Genomic DNA, 17,512 nt, shown 5'->3' on the forward strand with positions numbered 1-17,512 from the left:
GACATGCTTTATTTAGCTCTTTGAACATACTTATAAAAGGCCATTTAAAGTTTTTTTTTTCCCTCTGGTAAGTTCAACATCTAGGCTTCCTCAGATACTCTAATAATTGCTTTTCTCCCTGTGATTAGGCCATACTTTTCTGTTTCTTTTCATACCTCATAATTTCTTTTGCTAAAAACTGGTTATTTAAAATAATATAATGTGGTACTGTTGGAAATCAGATCCTCTCATGTTGTTGTTTTTGTTATTCCGTTTAATGGCTTTCCTGAACCAATTGTGCAAAGTGTTCATATTTTTCATGTGTGGGAATTGATGTCTCTGCTCTCTTGGCTTAAGTGGTCACTAAATGATTAGATATAGACTTACTTCACTGCCCTCAACTAATATATTTCTTAGTGTTTGCTGAGAAGCTGTGTATATGTGCACATGCATGCTTGTGTGTGTGTTGGGGTAAGTCTTTAAAGCCCTTGGAGACAGTTTGCCTCTCTGCTTTAGCCACCGCTTCCTGCTTGCAGATAGCTGCAGATCAGCCACAGGTGGGAGATGAAGGCATTCTCAAGTTTTTCCTTGCATATATACATCCCTGCTTATGCACATGGCCTTTATTATTTCCATGTATTATCATAGTTTCAAAGTTCCCTATGGGCATCGCACTCCTCAGTTTTTTCCATTAAGTTTTTTTTTTGTCACCCTTTTGTTTTTCTCAACTGTCATTCTCGATTTAGGCAGACATGATGTTAAACGCCACTGACAGTTCTAGAATATCAGGGAAAAAGCTGTTCACAGTGACTGAGCTTTGACTGAGGTCAGATTAAGAAAAGCCTTGCCAGTAGGGATTTCCAGGGAGCTGCCAAACAAGTCAATAACAATTCTCTGAGAATAGGGGTTTTTGGGGAACACCAGTTCCATTGCCTGGCTTTTGCGGTTATTAGGTTGCTGTTTTCCACAGGTACTGTACTTTTAAGTTTTTTTCATGTAAAAACTACCATGGAGGAGTTCCCTGGTAGCCTAGAGGTTAAGGAGCCTGCAGTAGCTCAGGTCGCTGCTGTGGGGTTCAATCCCTGGCCTGAGAACTACCACATGCTGTGGGCATGGCCAAAAAAAAAAAAAAAAAAAAGCTACCATGGAGATGGGACCAGGAGGATGGAAATAGGGCAAATTACAACACCACAAAACTCACTCTTCTTACCAAGATTCAGCCAGTTTTCATGAAAAAGTGCTTTTGGATTATTGCAAAATTTTTTTTGTCTTTTTAGGGCCACACCCACAGCATATGGATGTTCCCAGGCTAGGGGTCCAATCAGAGCTGTAGCTTCCAGCCTATGCCACAGCCACAGCAATGCCAGATCTGAGCCATGTCTGTGACCTACACCATATCTCATGGCACTGCTGGATCCTTAACCCACTGAGCGAGGCCAGGGATCAAACCCACATCCTCATGGATACTAGTCAGGTTCATTACCCACTGAGCCACGATGGGAACTCTGGATTATTGTAAGTTTTGACTAATTTCCAGAGTTCTGAAAAAGTTGATTTTGACAACTTCATTTATTTTTATCAAAGAATGGATTTTTAGGTATCTTTATTCTTTTATTCCAGAAGTAGTCTCTTAAGTGTCCTCTAAATCTTCATTTTCTGAAGGCTTTTGAAGATCTCAAACTTGGGAAACCAAGATTTCATAACTGAATTTGAATCTAAGAGTCTATGGAATTCAGTGTCCCTATATTACTTCATGGTATGACCTATGAAACCACTTCAGTCTATCTGTTTCTTCTATTAACCTCCTTGGATATGCAAGTCTGAAAAACAGCATTCTCCCACAGAACTTTGCCTAAGACAAGCTGGTTGACTTCAATTTTGCACAGTATGAAGCAAGAGACATTTTAGCATATTTTTAGCTGCCCTTGACCACAGTTTAGAAGCAACACTTTTATTCCTCAATTCTAGCTAAACTTTAGTCCCTCAGAGAAGGTTCTTGACAGAAGCTGCTTTATCGTGACCTGTCAGCCAGAAACAAAATTACTTACTCTCTTCACTGGTTTCTGGATGGTATAATGCTTTCACAATCCAGGAGAGAGTTATGGAGACAGTGATCAGTTCTGTGATGGCACTGAAGAGTAAATACTGTAAAATCATACTACCAGCTAACTGAATTAAAAAGAAAAGAAATATTCCTCATGTTAATTAAACATTTAGAAACTGTATAAGAAGAACATTTAGGAAAAAGTGTAAATATCATTCATCCTATCAGTCTCACACAACTGATTTTTGTGGGGGATTTTTCGTAACACCAAAATATGTTTGAAATTTAAGATTTCCATGTGTATCACGCATTATGTTAAACTCTCTAATTCTAGAAGCAACCCTATAAGTTGGATGCTTTTATTTCTATTTTACACATGAAAAGTAGACTGAAAAGAAGAGGATGGCCTATAGTGTCAGGTACCATACTGGACACCCATCTTTTTATCTCTTATACTCTCTCTTTTGGTGAGAATGTCCACATGATCTGGGTTTTATGTTTTTCCATCAATGTCTGTGTGATTTCATGTTTTCTTTTATATCATGAACATTATCACATGTCTTAGGTGGAACCATTCTCCCTCTCTTTCATCATTTCTACCATGGCCCCAAGTAGGAGTTTCTCCTCTCTTAGAAATAGGTAAAGATTGGGTTTTGGTGCTTTTCAATGCTGTTCACTTACAATTCCCCATGTGAGAAGCAGGGATTTATCTGGTGATTTTTGAGAGAAGGAACTCAGCTCCTTCTGGGTTCTCTCTCTCTTTTTTCTTTCCAGAGTGATTTGTGTTTATGTGTACACATTCTTTTTCTCAACATCTGGTCCTCGTCTAGGGCCAGTGTATGGAGGCCTGTGGTCTACCTGTAACTAGCAGGTTGAGTTTAGTTCATGAAGGGAGGTATCAGTAGGTCAGTAGGCACATCTGGCCAAAGATTTAAAACTCATTCTCCAACCATATAATCAACGATAAAGTGGATAGTTCTTTCTCCATCTAATTGATTCTTGTGTCTTGGCTCTGTTGGTTCTGAACATGAGAGGAGAAGAGTGGATGGCTAGTCACTGGCTTCCTCTACTGGTTTCCTACGGCTGCTGTGAACAAGTATCACAACAAGGGGCCTTAACACAAATGAAGTGTATTGTCTCACAGTCCTGGAGGGTAAAAGTCCAAAAGGACTGTGTTGGCCAGACAATATTCCTGCAAAGCCTGTAGGGGAGGACTCTTTCCTGTCTCTTATAGCTCTGGGAGCCTCAGGTGTTCCCCTTTCTCCGAGGTTTCTAATGCTTCCAAATTTTGGAAGAAAACTGATTTTTTTAAAAAATATTTCCTTGGCAAAAATTTGGAGGAAATACACTTTGTTTTTACAGTTCTCTGCCAAAGATGTTTGACAACTTGTTGTCCTTTCCATACCTTGCACATCGCAACCTACATCATTCACCACAGCTTTTTCACCTATCTCTAAAATTTTGATCAGTTATTATTAAACTTGGTACTTACATGTGACCAAACATATTCATCCTTTTCTGAGCTATAAGTGAAACATGCAATCAATAATATAAGTGCTCCAATTGCAGAAAAGCAGGCACTCAGGATGTTCATAACAATGGCAGAAATAAGCTGGAAAAGACGTACAAAGAAACTGGTCAGGGCCAGCATAAACAAGATTCTGATGAAGCAAGCAGTCTGTAGTATTGGCCAGAACATTCAAGTTGAAATTTTTAATCTTATTTTCTGAAATTTTACAGTGATTGATATCAGACTCTGCCTTAAATTTGTCCAGAACCTAATTAGTAAAAACATTTTCTTTTTCAGATGAGTTATTTGTATATTCATTCAACAAATAACATATAGGACCCATAACCTGGGAAATTCTATATGCCATGGGTGTAGCCCTAAAAAAACCCCCCAAAACAAAAACAAAAAACAAAAAACAAATAATTATATAGTGCTTACAACAGGCTAAATATTGTGCTAGGGATTAAAAACTCAGACTTCAACTGGAGAATCTTACAATCCAGTGGGGGAGACAATATGACAAACAAACAATTTCATTTAATGAAATCAATAAATGTCATGAAATGGATGAGCTTCAAGTCTAGGGTCTGTCAGTGTCATTTCTCTTTCAGTAATGTCACTTTACTACTTAAAACTTTTCCATGCTTCCCAACCTCTCCCAAGAGAGCATCCAGACTCTTTTGAATGGCACTGAGGAGAGAGGCTGTGGCCCTTTACGAAGGCACTGCATGTATTTTGTATATACCTGTGGAGATAGTTACATGTATTTTTTATGTGTGTGTGTGTGTGTGTGTGTGTGTGTGTGTGAAGATAGTTACATTGTAAAGATTAAAAAAAAAAAGTAATGGAAAGAAGGATGTGCTTTGATGCCAGTTGAGTAAAGGACTGAAGTAGACATAATAAGTTTTGGTTGCCCAGCAGGCAGCCCCTTTCCTACTCTGAGAGCTCTTCTCATTGGTTTAGTCATTATGAAAGATGTTTACCAAACTTCTACGAGCGTCAGATGAAGGTCCTTCCTCTCTTCAATTTCTAAGAACCAAGGTCAGGCCATGGCCCATGAAATTCTCCTCCTAAGGATTGTAAACCTTGAGCAAGTAACTTAAAGATGAACAAAAGGGAGTTCCCGTCATGGCTCAGTGGTTAATGAATCTGACTAGGAATTATGAGGTTGTGGGTTCGATCCCTGGTTGCTGTTGCTCAGTGGGTTGAGGATCCAGAGTTGCTGTGAGCTGTGGTGTAGGTCGCAGACATGGCTTGGATCCCTTGTTGCTGTGGCTCTGGCATAGGCCAGGGGCTACAGCTCTGATTAGACCCCTAGCCTGGGAACCTCCATATGCCATGGGTGTGGCCCTAAAAGGACAAAAGACAAAAAAAAAAGATGAGCAAAAGAATGGAATTCATTCCTATGAGAGACGCTGTGATGTTATGCAAGGCAATGGGGGCCTTGGGTGCCAGATGAGTGACACTAACAACTGACAGGATACTCCTTTTTGCTAGAAGACAGCTATTGGACTTCAACGCTCCCTGTTGCTGGTTCTCTGGAATTTCCCCAGATCCTGTTTATTTTCTAAGCCTGGTCCTTCACCTCCTGTAGATGGTGTGAAACTGGCAGCTTCTCGATATTTCCTGTTTTACCTTGAGATAGCCAGATGCAGTTCACAGTGGTGGATAAAATTAAGAAAGCGGATCATGGGAAAGAGAACCATGTACACACAAGTTCAGAAGCATGGGAAAGCAGGCCTTCAGGAAAACTCCTGGCATTTGGTGTGGCTGAAACTTGGACCGAAGGGGAGTTGGATAAAATGTGGCTAGAGAAGTGGGTGGGGATAGATTATGAGGAATCTGGTTTCTATGCCAAGGACTTTTCCAGTTTTATCTTTATGGGTATGTAGAGCTACTCAGCTGAGAGTATCATCTAGAAGGACTCTTCCTTAGCAAAAATCTAGGCTGTGGCATGCTCCAGAAAATGTATTCTTATACTGGCCATTTATGAGGTCAGAGAGGCTTATGAACCAGAATCATGTATAGAAAGTTTTTGCTGTTGTTGTTCTTGTTGTTTTTTGCTTTTTAGGGCCACACCCATGGCATATGGAAGTTTCCAGGCTAGGGGTTAAATTGGAGCCACAGCCACAGCAATGCAATACCTAAGCCTCCTCTGCAAACTATACTGCATCTCACAGCAACAACTGAACCCAAATCCTCATGGATCTTGGTCAGGTTCTTTACCTCTGAGCCATGATGGGAACTCTTTGGCAATGAATTCATAAATGTGACAGCAAAAGCATCAAAAGAGAAATAGAAAATTGAGCTTCAACAAAATTAAAGCTTCTATGCTTCGACGGACACGCTTTCAAAAGTGAAAACACAATCCACAGAATGGGGAAGATACTTGCAAATCAAATACCTGATTAGGACTTACATATAGAAAATATAAAAACTCCTATAACTGAGTAATAAAAAGGCAAATAACCAATTGAAATGGGCAAAAGGAGTTCCCATCATGGAGCAGCAGAAATGAATCCACCTAGGGACCATGAGATTGCAAGTTCGATCCCTGACTTCACTCAGTGGGTTAAGGATCTGGCGTTGCCATGAGTTGTGGTGTAGGTCACAGACGCGGCTCGGATCTGGTGTCGCTGTGGCTGTGGCAACAGCTCCGATTAGACCCCTAGACTGGGAATCTCCATATGCTGCAGGTGCACCCTCAAAAGACAATAAATAAATAGGCAAAAGACTTGAACAGACATTTCTCTAAAGAATGTACACAAATGGCCAATGAGCACAGGAAAGATGATTGACATCATTCATCATCAGAGACATGCATAGACATACTACAAAGAAACCCCACTTCAAATCCACTAGGATGGCTACAGCCAAAGGTCAGATAATAACAAGTGTTGGTGAGGATAAGGAGAACTAGGAGCCCTCATACACTGCAGGTGGGAATATAAAATGGCACAGTCGTTTTGGAAAAATGGTCTGTCATTCTTCAAAGGTTGAAGAGTTACCATATGATTCAGCAATTCTACGCCTAGTTATATACATCCCCCCAAAGAATTGAAAATATATGTTTAAATAAAAAATTGTACACAAAGTTCAGCAGGTGGCTCACCAGGTTAAGGAGCTGGTATTGTGACTGTAGCAGTGTGGGTTTGATACCTGGCCCAGGAACTTCTGCATGCCATGGACGTGATGGAAAAAAAACTATGCACAAATTATGCAGCATTATTCATAAAACCCAAAGACAGAATCAACCCAAATATCTATCAATGGATGAATGGATAAACAAAATGTAGTAAAGCTGGATAATGGAATATTATTTAGGCATAGAGAAGATGAAGTACTGATATATGCTATGATATGGATGACCCTTGAAAACATGATTCTAAATAAAATAAGTTGTTCATGAAAAATTACATATTATATGATTCCTTTCTTATGAAATGTCTAGAATAGGCACATCTATGGAGATAGAAAATAGATTAGTGGTTTCTCCAGGGCTGGGGAGAATGGGGGATTGTGGTATGGAGGGTGATAGCTAAATAGTTGCTTTTTAAGATATTGAAATATTCCAAAATTGACTGTGGTGATAGTTACAGATATTTTTGAATATACTAAATATCATTGCATTGTACACATAAAAAATCAAAATTGATTAAGAGAGTAAATATTTACTTAGGTGATTTAACATTTTTCTAGGTTAACATAAAAATAGACATGTTTTCAGAAAAGAAAAGTTGCTGGCATCAAATATTTGCACACAGATAAGGGGGCCATCTAATTTCTATTATTTTTAAAAAATAATTTCTAATTTTTTTTTCCTTTTTAGGGCCATATCTGCAGTATATGGAGGCTCCCAGGCTAGGGGTTGAATTGGAGCTGTAGCTGCTGGCCTACACCACAGCCACAGCAACTTGGGATCCGAGCCACATCTGCAACCTGCACCACAGCTCACGTCAACACCGGATCCTTAACACACAGAGCAGGGCCAGGGATAGAACCTGCATCCTCGTGAATACCACTGAGCAACGATGGGAACTTCTGATTTCTAAAATGTTAATGCAGAAGACATATACCCTAAATTTATTTTCTGCTTTAATTTGAAAACATACAGATGAATAAAAGATAAATAACACTGTACTCTAGGACTTTCTTTTTTTTTTTTTTTTGTCTTTTTGCCTTTTCTAGGGCCAGGGGTCTAATCGGAGCTGTAGCCACCGGCCTTCGCCCAAGCCACAGCAAGGCGGGATCCGAGCTTCGTCTGTGACCTACACCACAGCTCAAGGCAATGCAGGATCCTTAACCCACTGAGCAAGGCCAGGGATTGAACCTGAAACCTCATGGTTCCTAGTCGGATTTGTTAGCACTGAGTCATGACAGGAACTCCCTTCTAGGTCATGATTTTAAACCAAGGCATTTTCAACCTAAATAGTTTTCTTCTTGTCTTCTTCTTAGTCTTCCTATTGGAGTATGCTAGGGTGTACTAGCTAGCATTTTCTCTTTTCTTCATTGCCACAGCATCTCTCCATTGGAGATCTTGACAATCTCATTGCATTAAATATCATCTTCATGTCTAATATTCCCAAGTCGGTCCTTAAGACCTTATTTAAATTCCTGACTCCTCTTTTTTTTCTTGCACCTCACACACATTATGAAACCTGGTTGGCACTACCTTTAAATATACCCAGAACTCAAGCACTTCTTATTCCCTCCAGTTCATCCACCCTAGTCCAAACCACTACCACTTTTTAACCTGACTAACAGTTAGGTAAAACTAATTGGACTCCCTGCTTCTCACCTTGTCCCTGCCTTCCAGGCAACTATCAGAGAATTTCAGTCAGAATGATCCTGTTAAAACACATACCTCATCATGTTACACCTCAAAATACTCCAATGTCTTTCTATTTTCCTCAGGGCAAAAATGGCTCAACAGGTCCTCCATGCTCTTGTTCTCCATCGAACACTGACCTCATCTCCTTTCCCTGAGTTACAGCCACACTGGCCTCCTTGCCAGAACATGCCAGGTATACTCTCACTTTATGGCTTTTGCAATGGCTGATCCCCTTGGTGGGAATGCTGTTCCCTCCAATCTACTCGGCTAACTTTCTCCCTCAAGCTTTGCTCAAATGCCAGCTTCTCAACAAGATTTATTTGGATCATTTTGCTGAAACACACAGCCTCCCAGTGGTAGCCCTCTTAGATTTTTTTTTTCTTCATTGTAGCTGTCACCTTCTAACACTATACTGTTTATCTGTCATGTTTATGGGGTTTTTTTTTTGGTTATGTTTATGGTTTTTATCTCTTTATTACAATATAATTTCCACAGAGGCAATAAATTTTTGTTTACTGATGTATCCTAGAACAGAACACATACCCAGAACACCCCTAACACTCAAGAAGCCTTTTTCAAATTGGATTATTGAAATTTAGGTACATTAGATACATTATGGTACTTAAGGATAATAAAATTTTATGCTGCCAATAGAATAATTTTTCCAAAGCACATTTTCATGACTTGATAAATAATTATAATCAATTTCCTCTTATGGAATTGAGCCACATGGGTTTGGAAAAATTCCTGGACAAGCATCCCTGGGACAGATGAACCTTTGTGTTTCTGTGAAGAGTGATGTCAAATGCTTCTAGAGAAGGAAAGAGAACGACCGTGCATGAGCAAAGGAGTTTACTTTGCTCCTTGGGGTAAGTGAGAAGAGGGCAAATGGAGGAGAGACAGCAGAGTGATACTGGGGGTTGGGGGGAGAATTACAAGAGGAGCCAGATGATGGCTAGACTTGGAAATTACAGTCACAACCCTTTCTCATCATTCCTCCAGTAAAACACCAAACATTTGTGGTAAGTTCTTGTGTAAATCAGTCAACGACCCAAAGTGACCTACACCTCTTTTCTTGGATGTTATGAGGAAAAACTGGGACTGTTATAAGCAAATATAGAAACTGAATGATGAGAACGTCAGTTCCAGGGATTTGCAAAATCACAAGGGGTCTTCATGGGCTTTGAGGTCAACTGTACTTATTTCTCCTGGGGAAAACAACATCAGATCACATCTGGGTCACATTTACATGCTGTTTATAACTGTCCTTTATGCTTATTTACCCATTTAATCCTCACAACAATCCTAGGAGGTAGGTCACTTTTTATTTTTTTCAGATGAGGAGAGTGAAGCACGGGGTCAAGTTATCTCCCCAAGTTCAGACAGCCAATTTGACAATCCACCGCCAGACCTGTGATGCTAACCCACAGTAGAGGAGGCTCTACAGGAGAAAGTGACTATCCTTTGTTGGATGTATTTTAATGGCATCTGATCTGTTTTCTAATATTATTCTCTAGACCTGGGTTTGCTGAAGGCAATTCTCTTTTCAAACATCATTTTGTCTTATGCCCTTCCCACCGCTTTCACTCCCAGGTCAGAGCTGTGTTTGGTTTTATATATACCCCTCTACATAGCTTGAAATGATCTATCCCTTCAAGACCCCCACATACGACACCTTATACAGCCCACTCCTCACACTGCACCCTCCTCAACACCAGTTCAAGAAAAGATGCCCTGGAGTGCATTCTTAGAAAACAAGTCTTTTTTTTTTTTTTTCCTATCCAAACATTTGGAAAAGTATTTCCCCCCCAGAAAAGTTGGCTCAGAATCAGTAATTTCTTCTCAGTTTGTGCCAGGCAATCCTTTTACATTTGGCATTTTTGCTCCAAACATTCCAACATACCTTATACCGTATGGGTTTCTTCTGGGCTCCCATGGTGACAGATCCTGAGATGATGAACTGGGGGGGGGGGGGGGGGGGGTAGAAACAGGCATTTGTAAACACCCTTTCCTGTTGATGGACCCCTAAACATACTTTTCCTAATGCCAGTAGCATCCTTGAGATCTAATGTATCATTAAATTTGAAGAAGGCAGTTTTACTACATGTTTCAGTTCTTTGGTGACCAGTAGAAGACTTTCTAAGAAATGGAGTTACTATTTATACTCATCTGTTATAAAGATAAAAAGATATTTTAAAGCCTCTGGTCATTAAAGAAACTTTTGTGTGGGTGATGGGGCTGAGGGATCTCACAAAGATTTTATGACAAACAATGCTTCCTTGTAAAATGGATGCTTCACTTGTCTTGATTTTCATTTACTAAGCTCATGACCTTAATTATTAGAAAGCAACCTCTGGTGGCCAGTAGGGTGGCTCTCATTTGTGACAACAATTCCCCCGTCATGCCCTAGAAAAAAAGATCTCTTCAATAGAAAATAGTTTCAGAAAGCATCTGCTCTGAAGAGTTAGAGGTTGACTTCTACATATCATGTTCCAAGGACTGTTGTTTCTAGTATATCATGAATCCCCCCCCTCTTCAGTGGCATATCTTATACCTACTTTCCATCTGCTCACAGCACTAACAAAAGATGACTTAGGCTTTTACTCTGTAGAAGTGACTTATGCTTTCTAAATCTTGGTTTCCTCATTTGTCAAATTGGAATCAATAAGAGCTATCTCATGGGGTTGCTGTGGCAATTCTATAAAATGGACCAGAAACGTTTTTGGATGATGCCAAATGCACAGTAGATATGAAACTAAATAATTACTATTTGTGGCTAATTTCTACTTCTTTTCTACATCTTGGGCCTAAGATCCTTTCTAGATGCCTTGTGTTGAGTGATTCACTATATCCTTTCAGTTTAGAGCATTTCTCTTTATGAAATTTGGCCCTTTCCAGAAAGTTCTCAGTGTTGGCAAATGGCCTCCCTTTGAGGACCAGCGCTAAAGGAGAGCCTCTGAGGAAACATCTCTCATCCAGAGCACTTTTACCAGGCCCTTCTCAAGGTAAAATTACCCTAGACATGTGTTTCAGAGTCCTTTTCACAAAGTACAGGGCTGGGTACATTCAGATCCTCACTTCAAAAGCCCTGTTTTTGGTTGAAGAGTGCAAAAAAGTTGGTAAAGCGTTAATAAAATCCATTCTCCTCTAAGGAGACATCTGGCCTTGGGTCAACTTTCTAGCTCCGTTCAGTTGGAAACTTGATATAATCGGAATATTCATTTGTGTTACTAGGCCACATCACTTGTGAATAAAATGACCCCTGACTGATAAATTGCTTCTGGACTGGTTGTAACTATGAGCTAAACATAGCTTATAGGAGGCCATGGCTTTGGGCTTCTCTGAATACGGTGGCTCTTAATTAACTGGGCATGTCTCTCTGGTGGGGACCTTGGCCCCTATGCCTATGGAATTATTAAAACATCCTTCCTTACATCCACTTTTTTTTTTTTTTGCTTTTTAGGGCCACATCCATTGCATATGGAAGTTCCCAGGCTAGGTGTCGAATTGGAGCTGCAGCTGCTGGCCTACACCACAGCCACAGCAATACCTGATCCAAGCTATGTCTGTGACCTATACCACAGTTCATGGCAAAATGGGATCCTTAACCCACTGAGCAAGGCCAGGGATTGAACCCACATCGAAATGGATACTAGTCAGGTTCATAACCCACTGAGCCACAGTGGGAACTCCCCAAAACATCCACTTTTGAAACCTGTTTAATTCCCCCTCTATTCCATGCCTCTTCCTTTCTCTTTCCTATGTGACCTCTCTAAAAATTACTACAAATCATTAAACTCAGGCCTTTGAATTTTTACTCTGCCAAAGAAAAGTCTCATAGTTATCCAAACAGCCACTTCCTTCATTATTCTTCAAGCATATTCTTTTAATATCTTTTATGCATGCATGCCCCATCCTCTTCCTTTATCAAACATGCAGCAAAAATAAAAGGCTTTTCCTAAGTATATGCTCTCCAACCCCATCCTACCCTCCATTTCATTAAGGCTGTTTCCACAGGAAAATGAATTCTTTAGGTCAGAGATTGGGTCTTTTCTTTTCTTTTTTTTTTTTTTGGCCACACCCCAGCATGTGGAAATTCCTGTGCCAGGGTTTGAACCTGTGTCAGAGCAGCAACCTGAGCCGCTGCAGTGACAACACCAGGTCCTTAACTTGCTGTGCCACAGGAGAACTCCAAGAGACTGTATCTTTAGTTCATTGCTCAATCTCAATATAAGTCACTTGATACATGAGAAAAAAATGAAGTAAAATATACCGTGGTTTACTCACAAACAGTGAGGACCAAAATATGTACCCGAGTATAACCAACACAGGTATAAAACCAGTATTTTGTATATTCTCCTCTTTGAGAAACAAACGATCACAGAGAATCCCCAGGGCACAGTGAATCAAGGCAAGAATTATCTGCACAGCCTGTGAGAAGAGAGAGCCATCATCATTACTTAAATCAAGTTTATCACAGACAAATACAATTCGAGCGACTCAAATGTCATGGCATGTCCAGCTTACCCTGGTGTTTTTGGAGCAGTGATGAAAGAATTATGTGTCAGGGAGGAACCAAGGTGTATAAGGAAAAGGGGGCCACAATGGGGTGGTGGGGGGGTCTCCATATGTAATTAAAAAGGGAGTATTTGTTTTTGTCTTAGAGGAATCTTCAGAGATCATTAATAATTTTTTTTTTTTTTTTTTTGCTTTTTAGGGCCGCACCCAAGGCATATGCAAGTTTCTAGGCTAGGGGTCGAATTGGAGCTACAGCTGCCAGGCTATGCCACAGCCACAGCAACATCAGATCTGAGCTGTGCCTGTGACATACACCATAGCTCAGGGCAACACTGTATCTTTAACTCACTGAGAGAGGCCAGGGATCAAACCTGCAACCTCATGGATCCTAGTCGGGTTTGTTAACTGCTGAGCCACAAAGGAAACTCCAAAATTAATATTTAATTTTCTAGTTGGTTCTAGTTAACTAAAAGCCAGAGCTCTATTTGTGTGGTTCAGGAGGACACACAAAAAGGAGACCTGTTGGCTCTGGGGATGTCTCAGGCTCTACCTTGACACCTGCCTCCTTCCTGGGATTGGTTCTATGAGGCCACCTCCCTTGTTACTTTTGGGCCTGCCTCCTTTCTCTCATCCTCTCTTGTCTGGGATTTGGATGTGGGTTTCCCTTTGCTCTATCCACTCCCACACCCTGTGCTGACCTTTGTAACTACAGACTGGCACAGATCCCTAGGCTTTGTTCACAAGGAATGCTCTCTGATAACTCCTGTTTTTTTTTTTGTTGTTGTTGTTTTTTAGGGCTAAACACCCTCGGCATATGGAAGTTCTCAAGCTAGAGAGCTACAGCTGCTGGCCTACACCACAGCCACAGCAATGCCAGAACTACACCACAGCTCACGGCAACAATGGATCCTCAATCCACTGTGTGAGGCCAGGGATCGAACCCGCATCCACATGGATACTAGTTAGGTTCATTACCGCTGAGCCACAATAGAACTCCGACTCCTGGTTTTCTGTAACTCTCAGGAGCCTGGGCTTATTTTCCTGCTGGTGTACAGCCATATTCACATATTAATGATGAGGTGCCTGCAGTCCCTGGAGCAGGTGGGGAAGGTCACTCTTTTGTTCTAGTCAGGCCTTCAACTGATGGGGTGAGGCCTACTCGAATTATGGGAGGTGATCAATCTTACTCAAAGTTCACTGATTTGTTAATCCCATTGCCCAAACACCCTCACAGAAACACCCAAAATATCTGAGCACCCTGTGGCCCACATTAGATTAACTACCATAGAAAGTCAAGAAGTGGTATCCGGTGATGATACTCCTCTCCCTTAAATATTACCTTGACCAGGAGTTCCTGTTGTGGCATAGTAGAAACGAATCCGACTAGTATTCACAGGGATGTGGGTTCATTCCCTGGCCCTCTCACTGGGTCAGGGATCTGCATTGCTGTGAGCTGCAATGTCGGTTGTAGACATGGCTCGGATCTGGTGTTGCTGTGGCTGTGGTGCAGGCTGGCAACTACAGCTCTGATTCGACCCTCTAGCCTGGGGACTTCCATATGCTGCAAGTGCAGCCCTAAAAAAAAAAAAAAAAAAAAGACTACCTTGACCCTAAGGCAACACACAATCATGCATTAATTGGTGAAATCTTCCTGCCATGTGGCAGGTGACAATTTGGGCTTTGATCAGATGGACTTGTCCATTGATGCCACATGCTTCAGTTTCAGCTATGAATCCACTGACTTACCCTCAGTTCAGCGAAGGACCCAGGATAATTTAGTGGGAGGAGGAACTAATAGAAGATAATAAACCTTTACTCTCTTAAGGTAATGGGTCTTACTGGTAGGTCAGGGGGCGGCCACTGGCAGGACTACACCTTCTTGCACATTGCCATCAGCACCCTCCTGGCCAGATAATGAGATCAGGAACAAGCAATCCAGGCCTAAAACACCATGGTGATGAGGGGTGGGGCAGAGAAACCGCCAGCCCCCAACTCTGCTCTGTATGAGGCTTTGCTGCATTAAGGTGTGCCCTGCATTCTGCAAGTGGGACAAGTAGGTACCAATCAGCTGAAGATAATCATAGACTTGATATGTTGGGCATTTTCCTAGTACAAATTTTAATCTTGCATCAAAATGTGCTTTAAGGAGTTCCCGTCGTGGCGCAGTGGTTAACGAATCCGACTAAGAACCATGAGGTTGCGGGTTCGATCCCTGCCCTTGCTCAGTGGGTTATCGATCCGGCGTTGCCATGAGCTGTGGTGTAGGTTGCAGACGCAGCTCGGATCCCGCGTTGCTGTGGCTCTGGCGTAGGCCGGTGGCTACAGCTCCGATTGGACCCCTAGCCTGGGAACCTCCATATGCCGTGGGAGCGGCCCAAGAAATAGCAAAAAGACAAAAAAAAATAATGTGCTTCAAGCCCCTATAAACACTGGTGGCTAATACCAAAGGATGTAGCATTCTAAGGTTGAGGAGAGGCGAGAGGGAGAACATTGGTACAGATTATGACCTCCGTGAGCTGAATATATGGGGAGCATGCTGAAAGCTTGGTTTTATCAAATGACCACAGGCTACAGAGGCCCACTGTCTGTAGCCCCTTCTGGGCTTGGGGCCCATTCCTGGACCACCACATTTATGATCTATAAGCTTATGTCAAACTGTTTACCAAAAAAGGCAGAAAAATGGACCTTCTCATTGCTTAGGAGATTTATAAGCAATCTCAGAGTATATTTGCTAGAACACTAGGTAGGTTGTGATGACACTGAACTATTTAGAAATGGTTTGTGGATCCATGATTTGTGTCCAATGAGCTCCAGCCTGATTAGCACCACCTCAGAACACTTTTGTCAACTTTCCTTCCTTAGGGGGTGCTCACTGTAGATGTGGTCAATGTCTCTTTCCTTTTATGTTAGGAAGATGCAACATTTGTCATTTATTTACCCAAGTAGCCCTCAGTCCTTACCCCTAATGCTCTGGCCTCCTTTCTTAAAGGATATCTTCTTGCCATTTTGATTAAGATATGGTATAGAAATTACAGAGAATAAATGGACTCCTTTTCTGTAGAGAAATATAGAGAAAAAAATAATAATAATTACTTTTGAGATAAGCCATTTAATATTGCAGCCTGTGGCTTTCTACTACTTTCCTTGAGAGAAGCTTTTTGCATCCATTCCCTGATGTTATTCTCTGCTACACGGCTAATGACTTCCTGTTAAAAATTACCAAGAGGTACTTCCTGGATTTGACCCTTCCATCATAGTCTCTAAATGAGACTGAGTGAATAACTTGATGTAGGTGCCCCACTCTTCTTATTTTTAACTTTTCCAGGAATTACCTGCTCCCCTAAATGTCCATGTTCACTCAGGTGTGAGTTTCTGATTTCCTTGTTTGGTCTTCACAAGAATGTCTCTCAATCTACCCATAGTGGATTGGACAAGATGTGGGCATGTGGCTTTAACGGAGCCAATCATAATTCCCTTCCCAGGAAATTTTACAGGCATGCCTTGGAGATACTGCAGGTTCTTTACAGAGCCCCCAAAATAACAAGATTATTGCAATAAAGCAAAATGAATTTTTTGGTTTCCCAGTGCATTTATGATTATGCTATACCATAGTCTATTGTATGCAATAGCACAGTCTAAAAAGTGCATACACTTTAATTAAAAAGTACTTTATTGCTAAAAATGCTAACCATCATCTAAGACTTAATCATTTTGAAGCCAATCATAATCATTTTGCAATAGTTCCATTGAAGATTACCAATCACAGAACACTATAACATATACAGCACTAATGAAAAGTCTGAAATATTGCAAGAATTACCAAAATGTGTCATAGAGGCATGAAGTGAGCAACTGCTGCTTGAAAAATGGCACCAATAGACTTGTTCTATGTAGGATTGCCAAAAACCTTTAATTTATTAAAAAAAACCCCAAACCCCCAAAACTCTGAAGTATTGTGAAGTGAAAATAAAGTGAAGTGCACAGTATTTAACCCTAAGACATTACAGTACCAATCTGCGCTTACCTCTTAAACAAGAAGAAACAGCATTGCCGTATTCCGCTTTATGGAAAGAAGAGTGGAGGAACAGCCAGGGTAAAGAGATGACAGGGGAGTACTCCCTAAAAATTCTGGTCATCCTCATTTCCCTGATTCTAGTTGCTTTTTTAGGGCTGCCTATGAGACACACCTGCATCTTTAAAATAAACTCCTCTTTATTTTGTTAAAGTTAGTGTAAGAGGTTATACATCAAGTGATAATTTTCACAGTGTTCCAGTATAATGGCTGACTCTCAAAGCTTGGGACAGAAGGCAGTATTTTGCATCTTAAGCTTATAAGATTGCCAGAGGTTGTGGCTAATAGCTTTCTCCTGGGGCTTACTTGGTAGGTGATTGTTCAGAGAAGTGGCTATGGTCACATAATTATTGTCCCAAAAGGGTAATTATTCTTTACCCTTTGCCTGTTAGAGTTATACACCTTCATAGGTTACCTTTTCATTTGAGCTGTCCCCTCTTCACTCCACGGAAGGAGAATTCATCTCTACTCCCTGATATTGGTTTTGACCCTGTAACATGCTTTGACTGATCCACATGAGGGACATGACACATGCTACATCTGTAGATGATCCTGCAT

The 17,512-nt window shown here is 41.0% G+C and overlaps 1 protein-coding gene across 1 annotated transcript; it reads right to left on the reverse strand.

Annotated features, from left to right (window-relative positions):
• Positions 1 to 721: 721 nt before the first annotated feature.
• Positions 722 to 15,887, reverse strand: LOC125124144 (membrane-spanning 4-domains subfamily A member 12-like). Its single transcript, XM_047774298.1, has 6 exons — positions 15,843 to 15,887; positions 12,652 to 12,795; positions 10,268 to 10,324; positions 3,516 to 3,635; positions 2,028 to 2,148; positions 722 to 756 (listed from the first exon to the last, which is right to left on the reverse strand). Exons 1-6 carry the CDS (start codon positions 15,885 to 15,887, stop codon positions 722 to 724), a joined length of 522 nt encoding a protein of 173 aa, XP_047630254.1.
• Positions 15,888 to 17,512: the final 1,625 nt, after the last annotated feature.

Source organism: Phacochoerus africanus, chromosome 4 (genome assembly GCF_016906955.1).
Source record: "Phacochoerus africanus isolate WHEZ1 chromosome 4, ROS_Pafr_v1, whole genome shotgun sequence".
Lineage (NCBI taxonomy): Eukaryota > Metazoa > Chordata > Mammalia > Artiodactyla > Suidae > Phacochoerus > Phacochoerus africanus.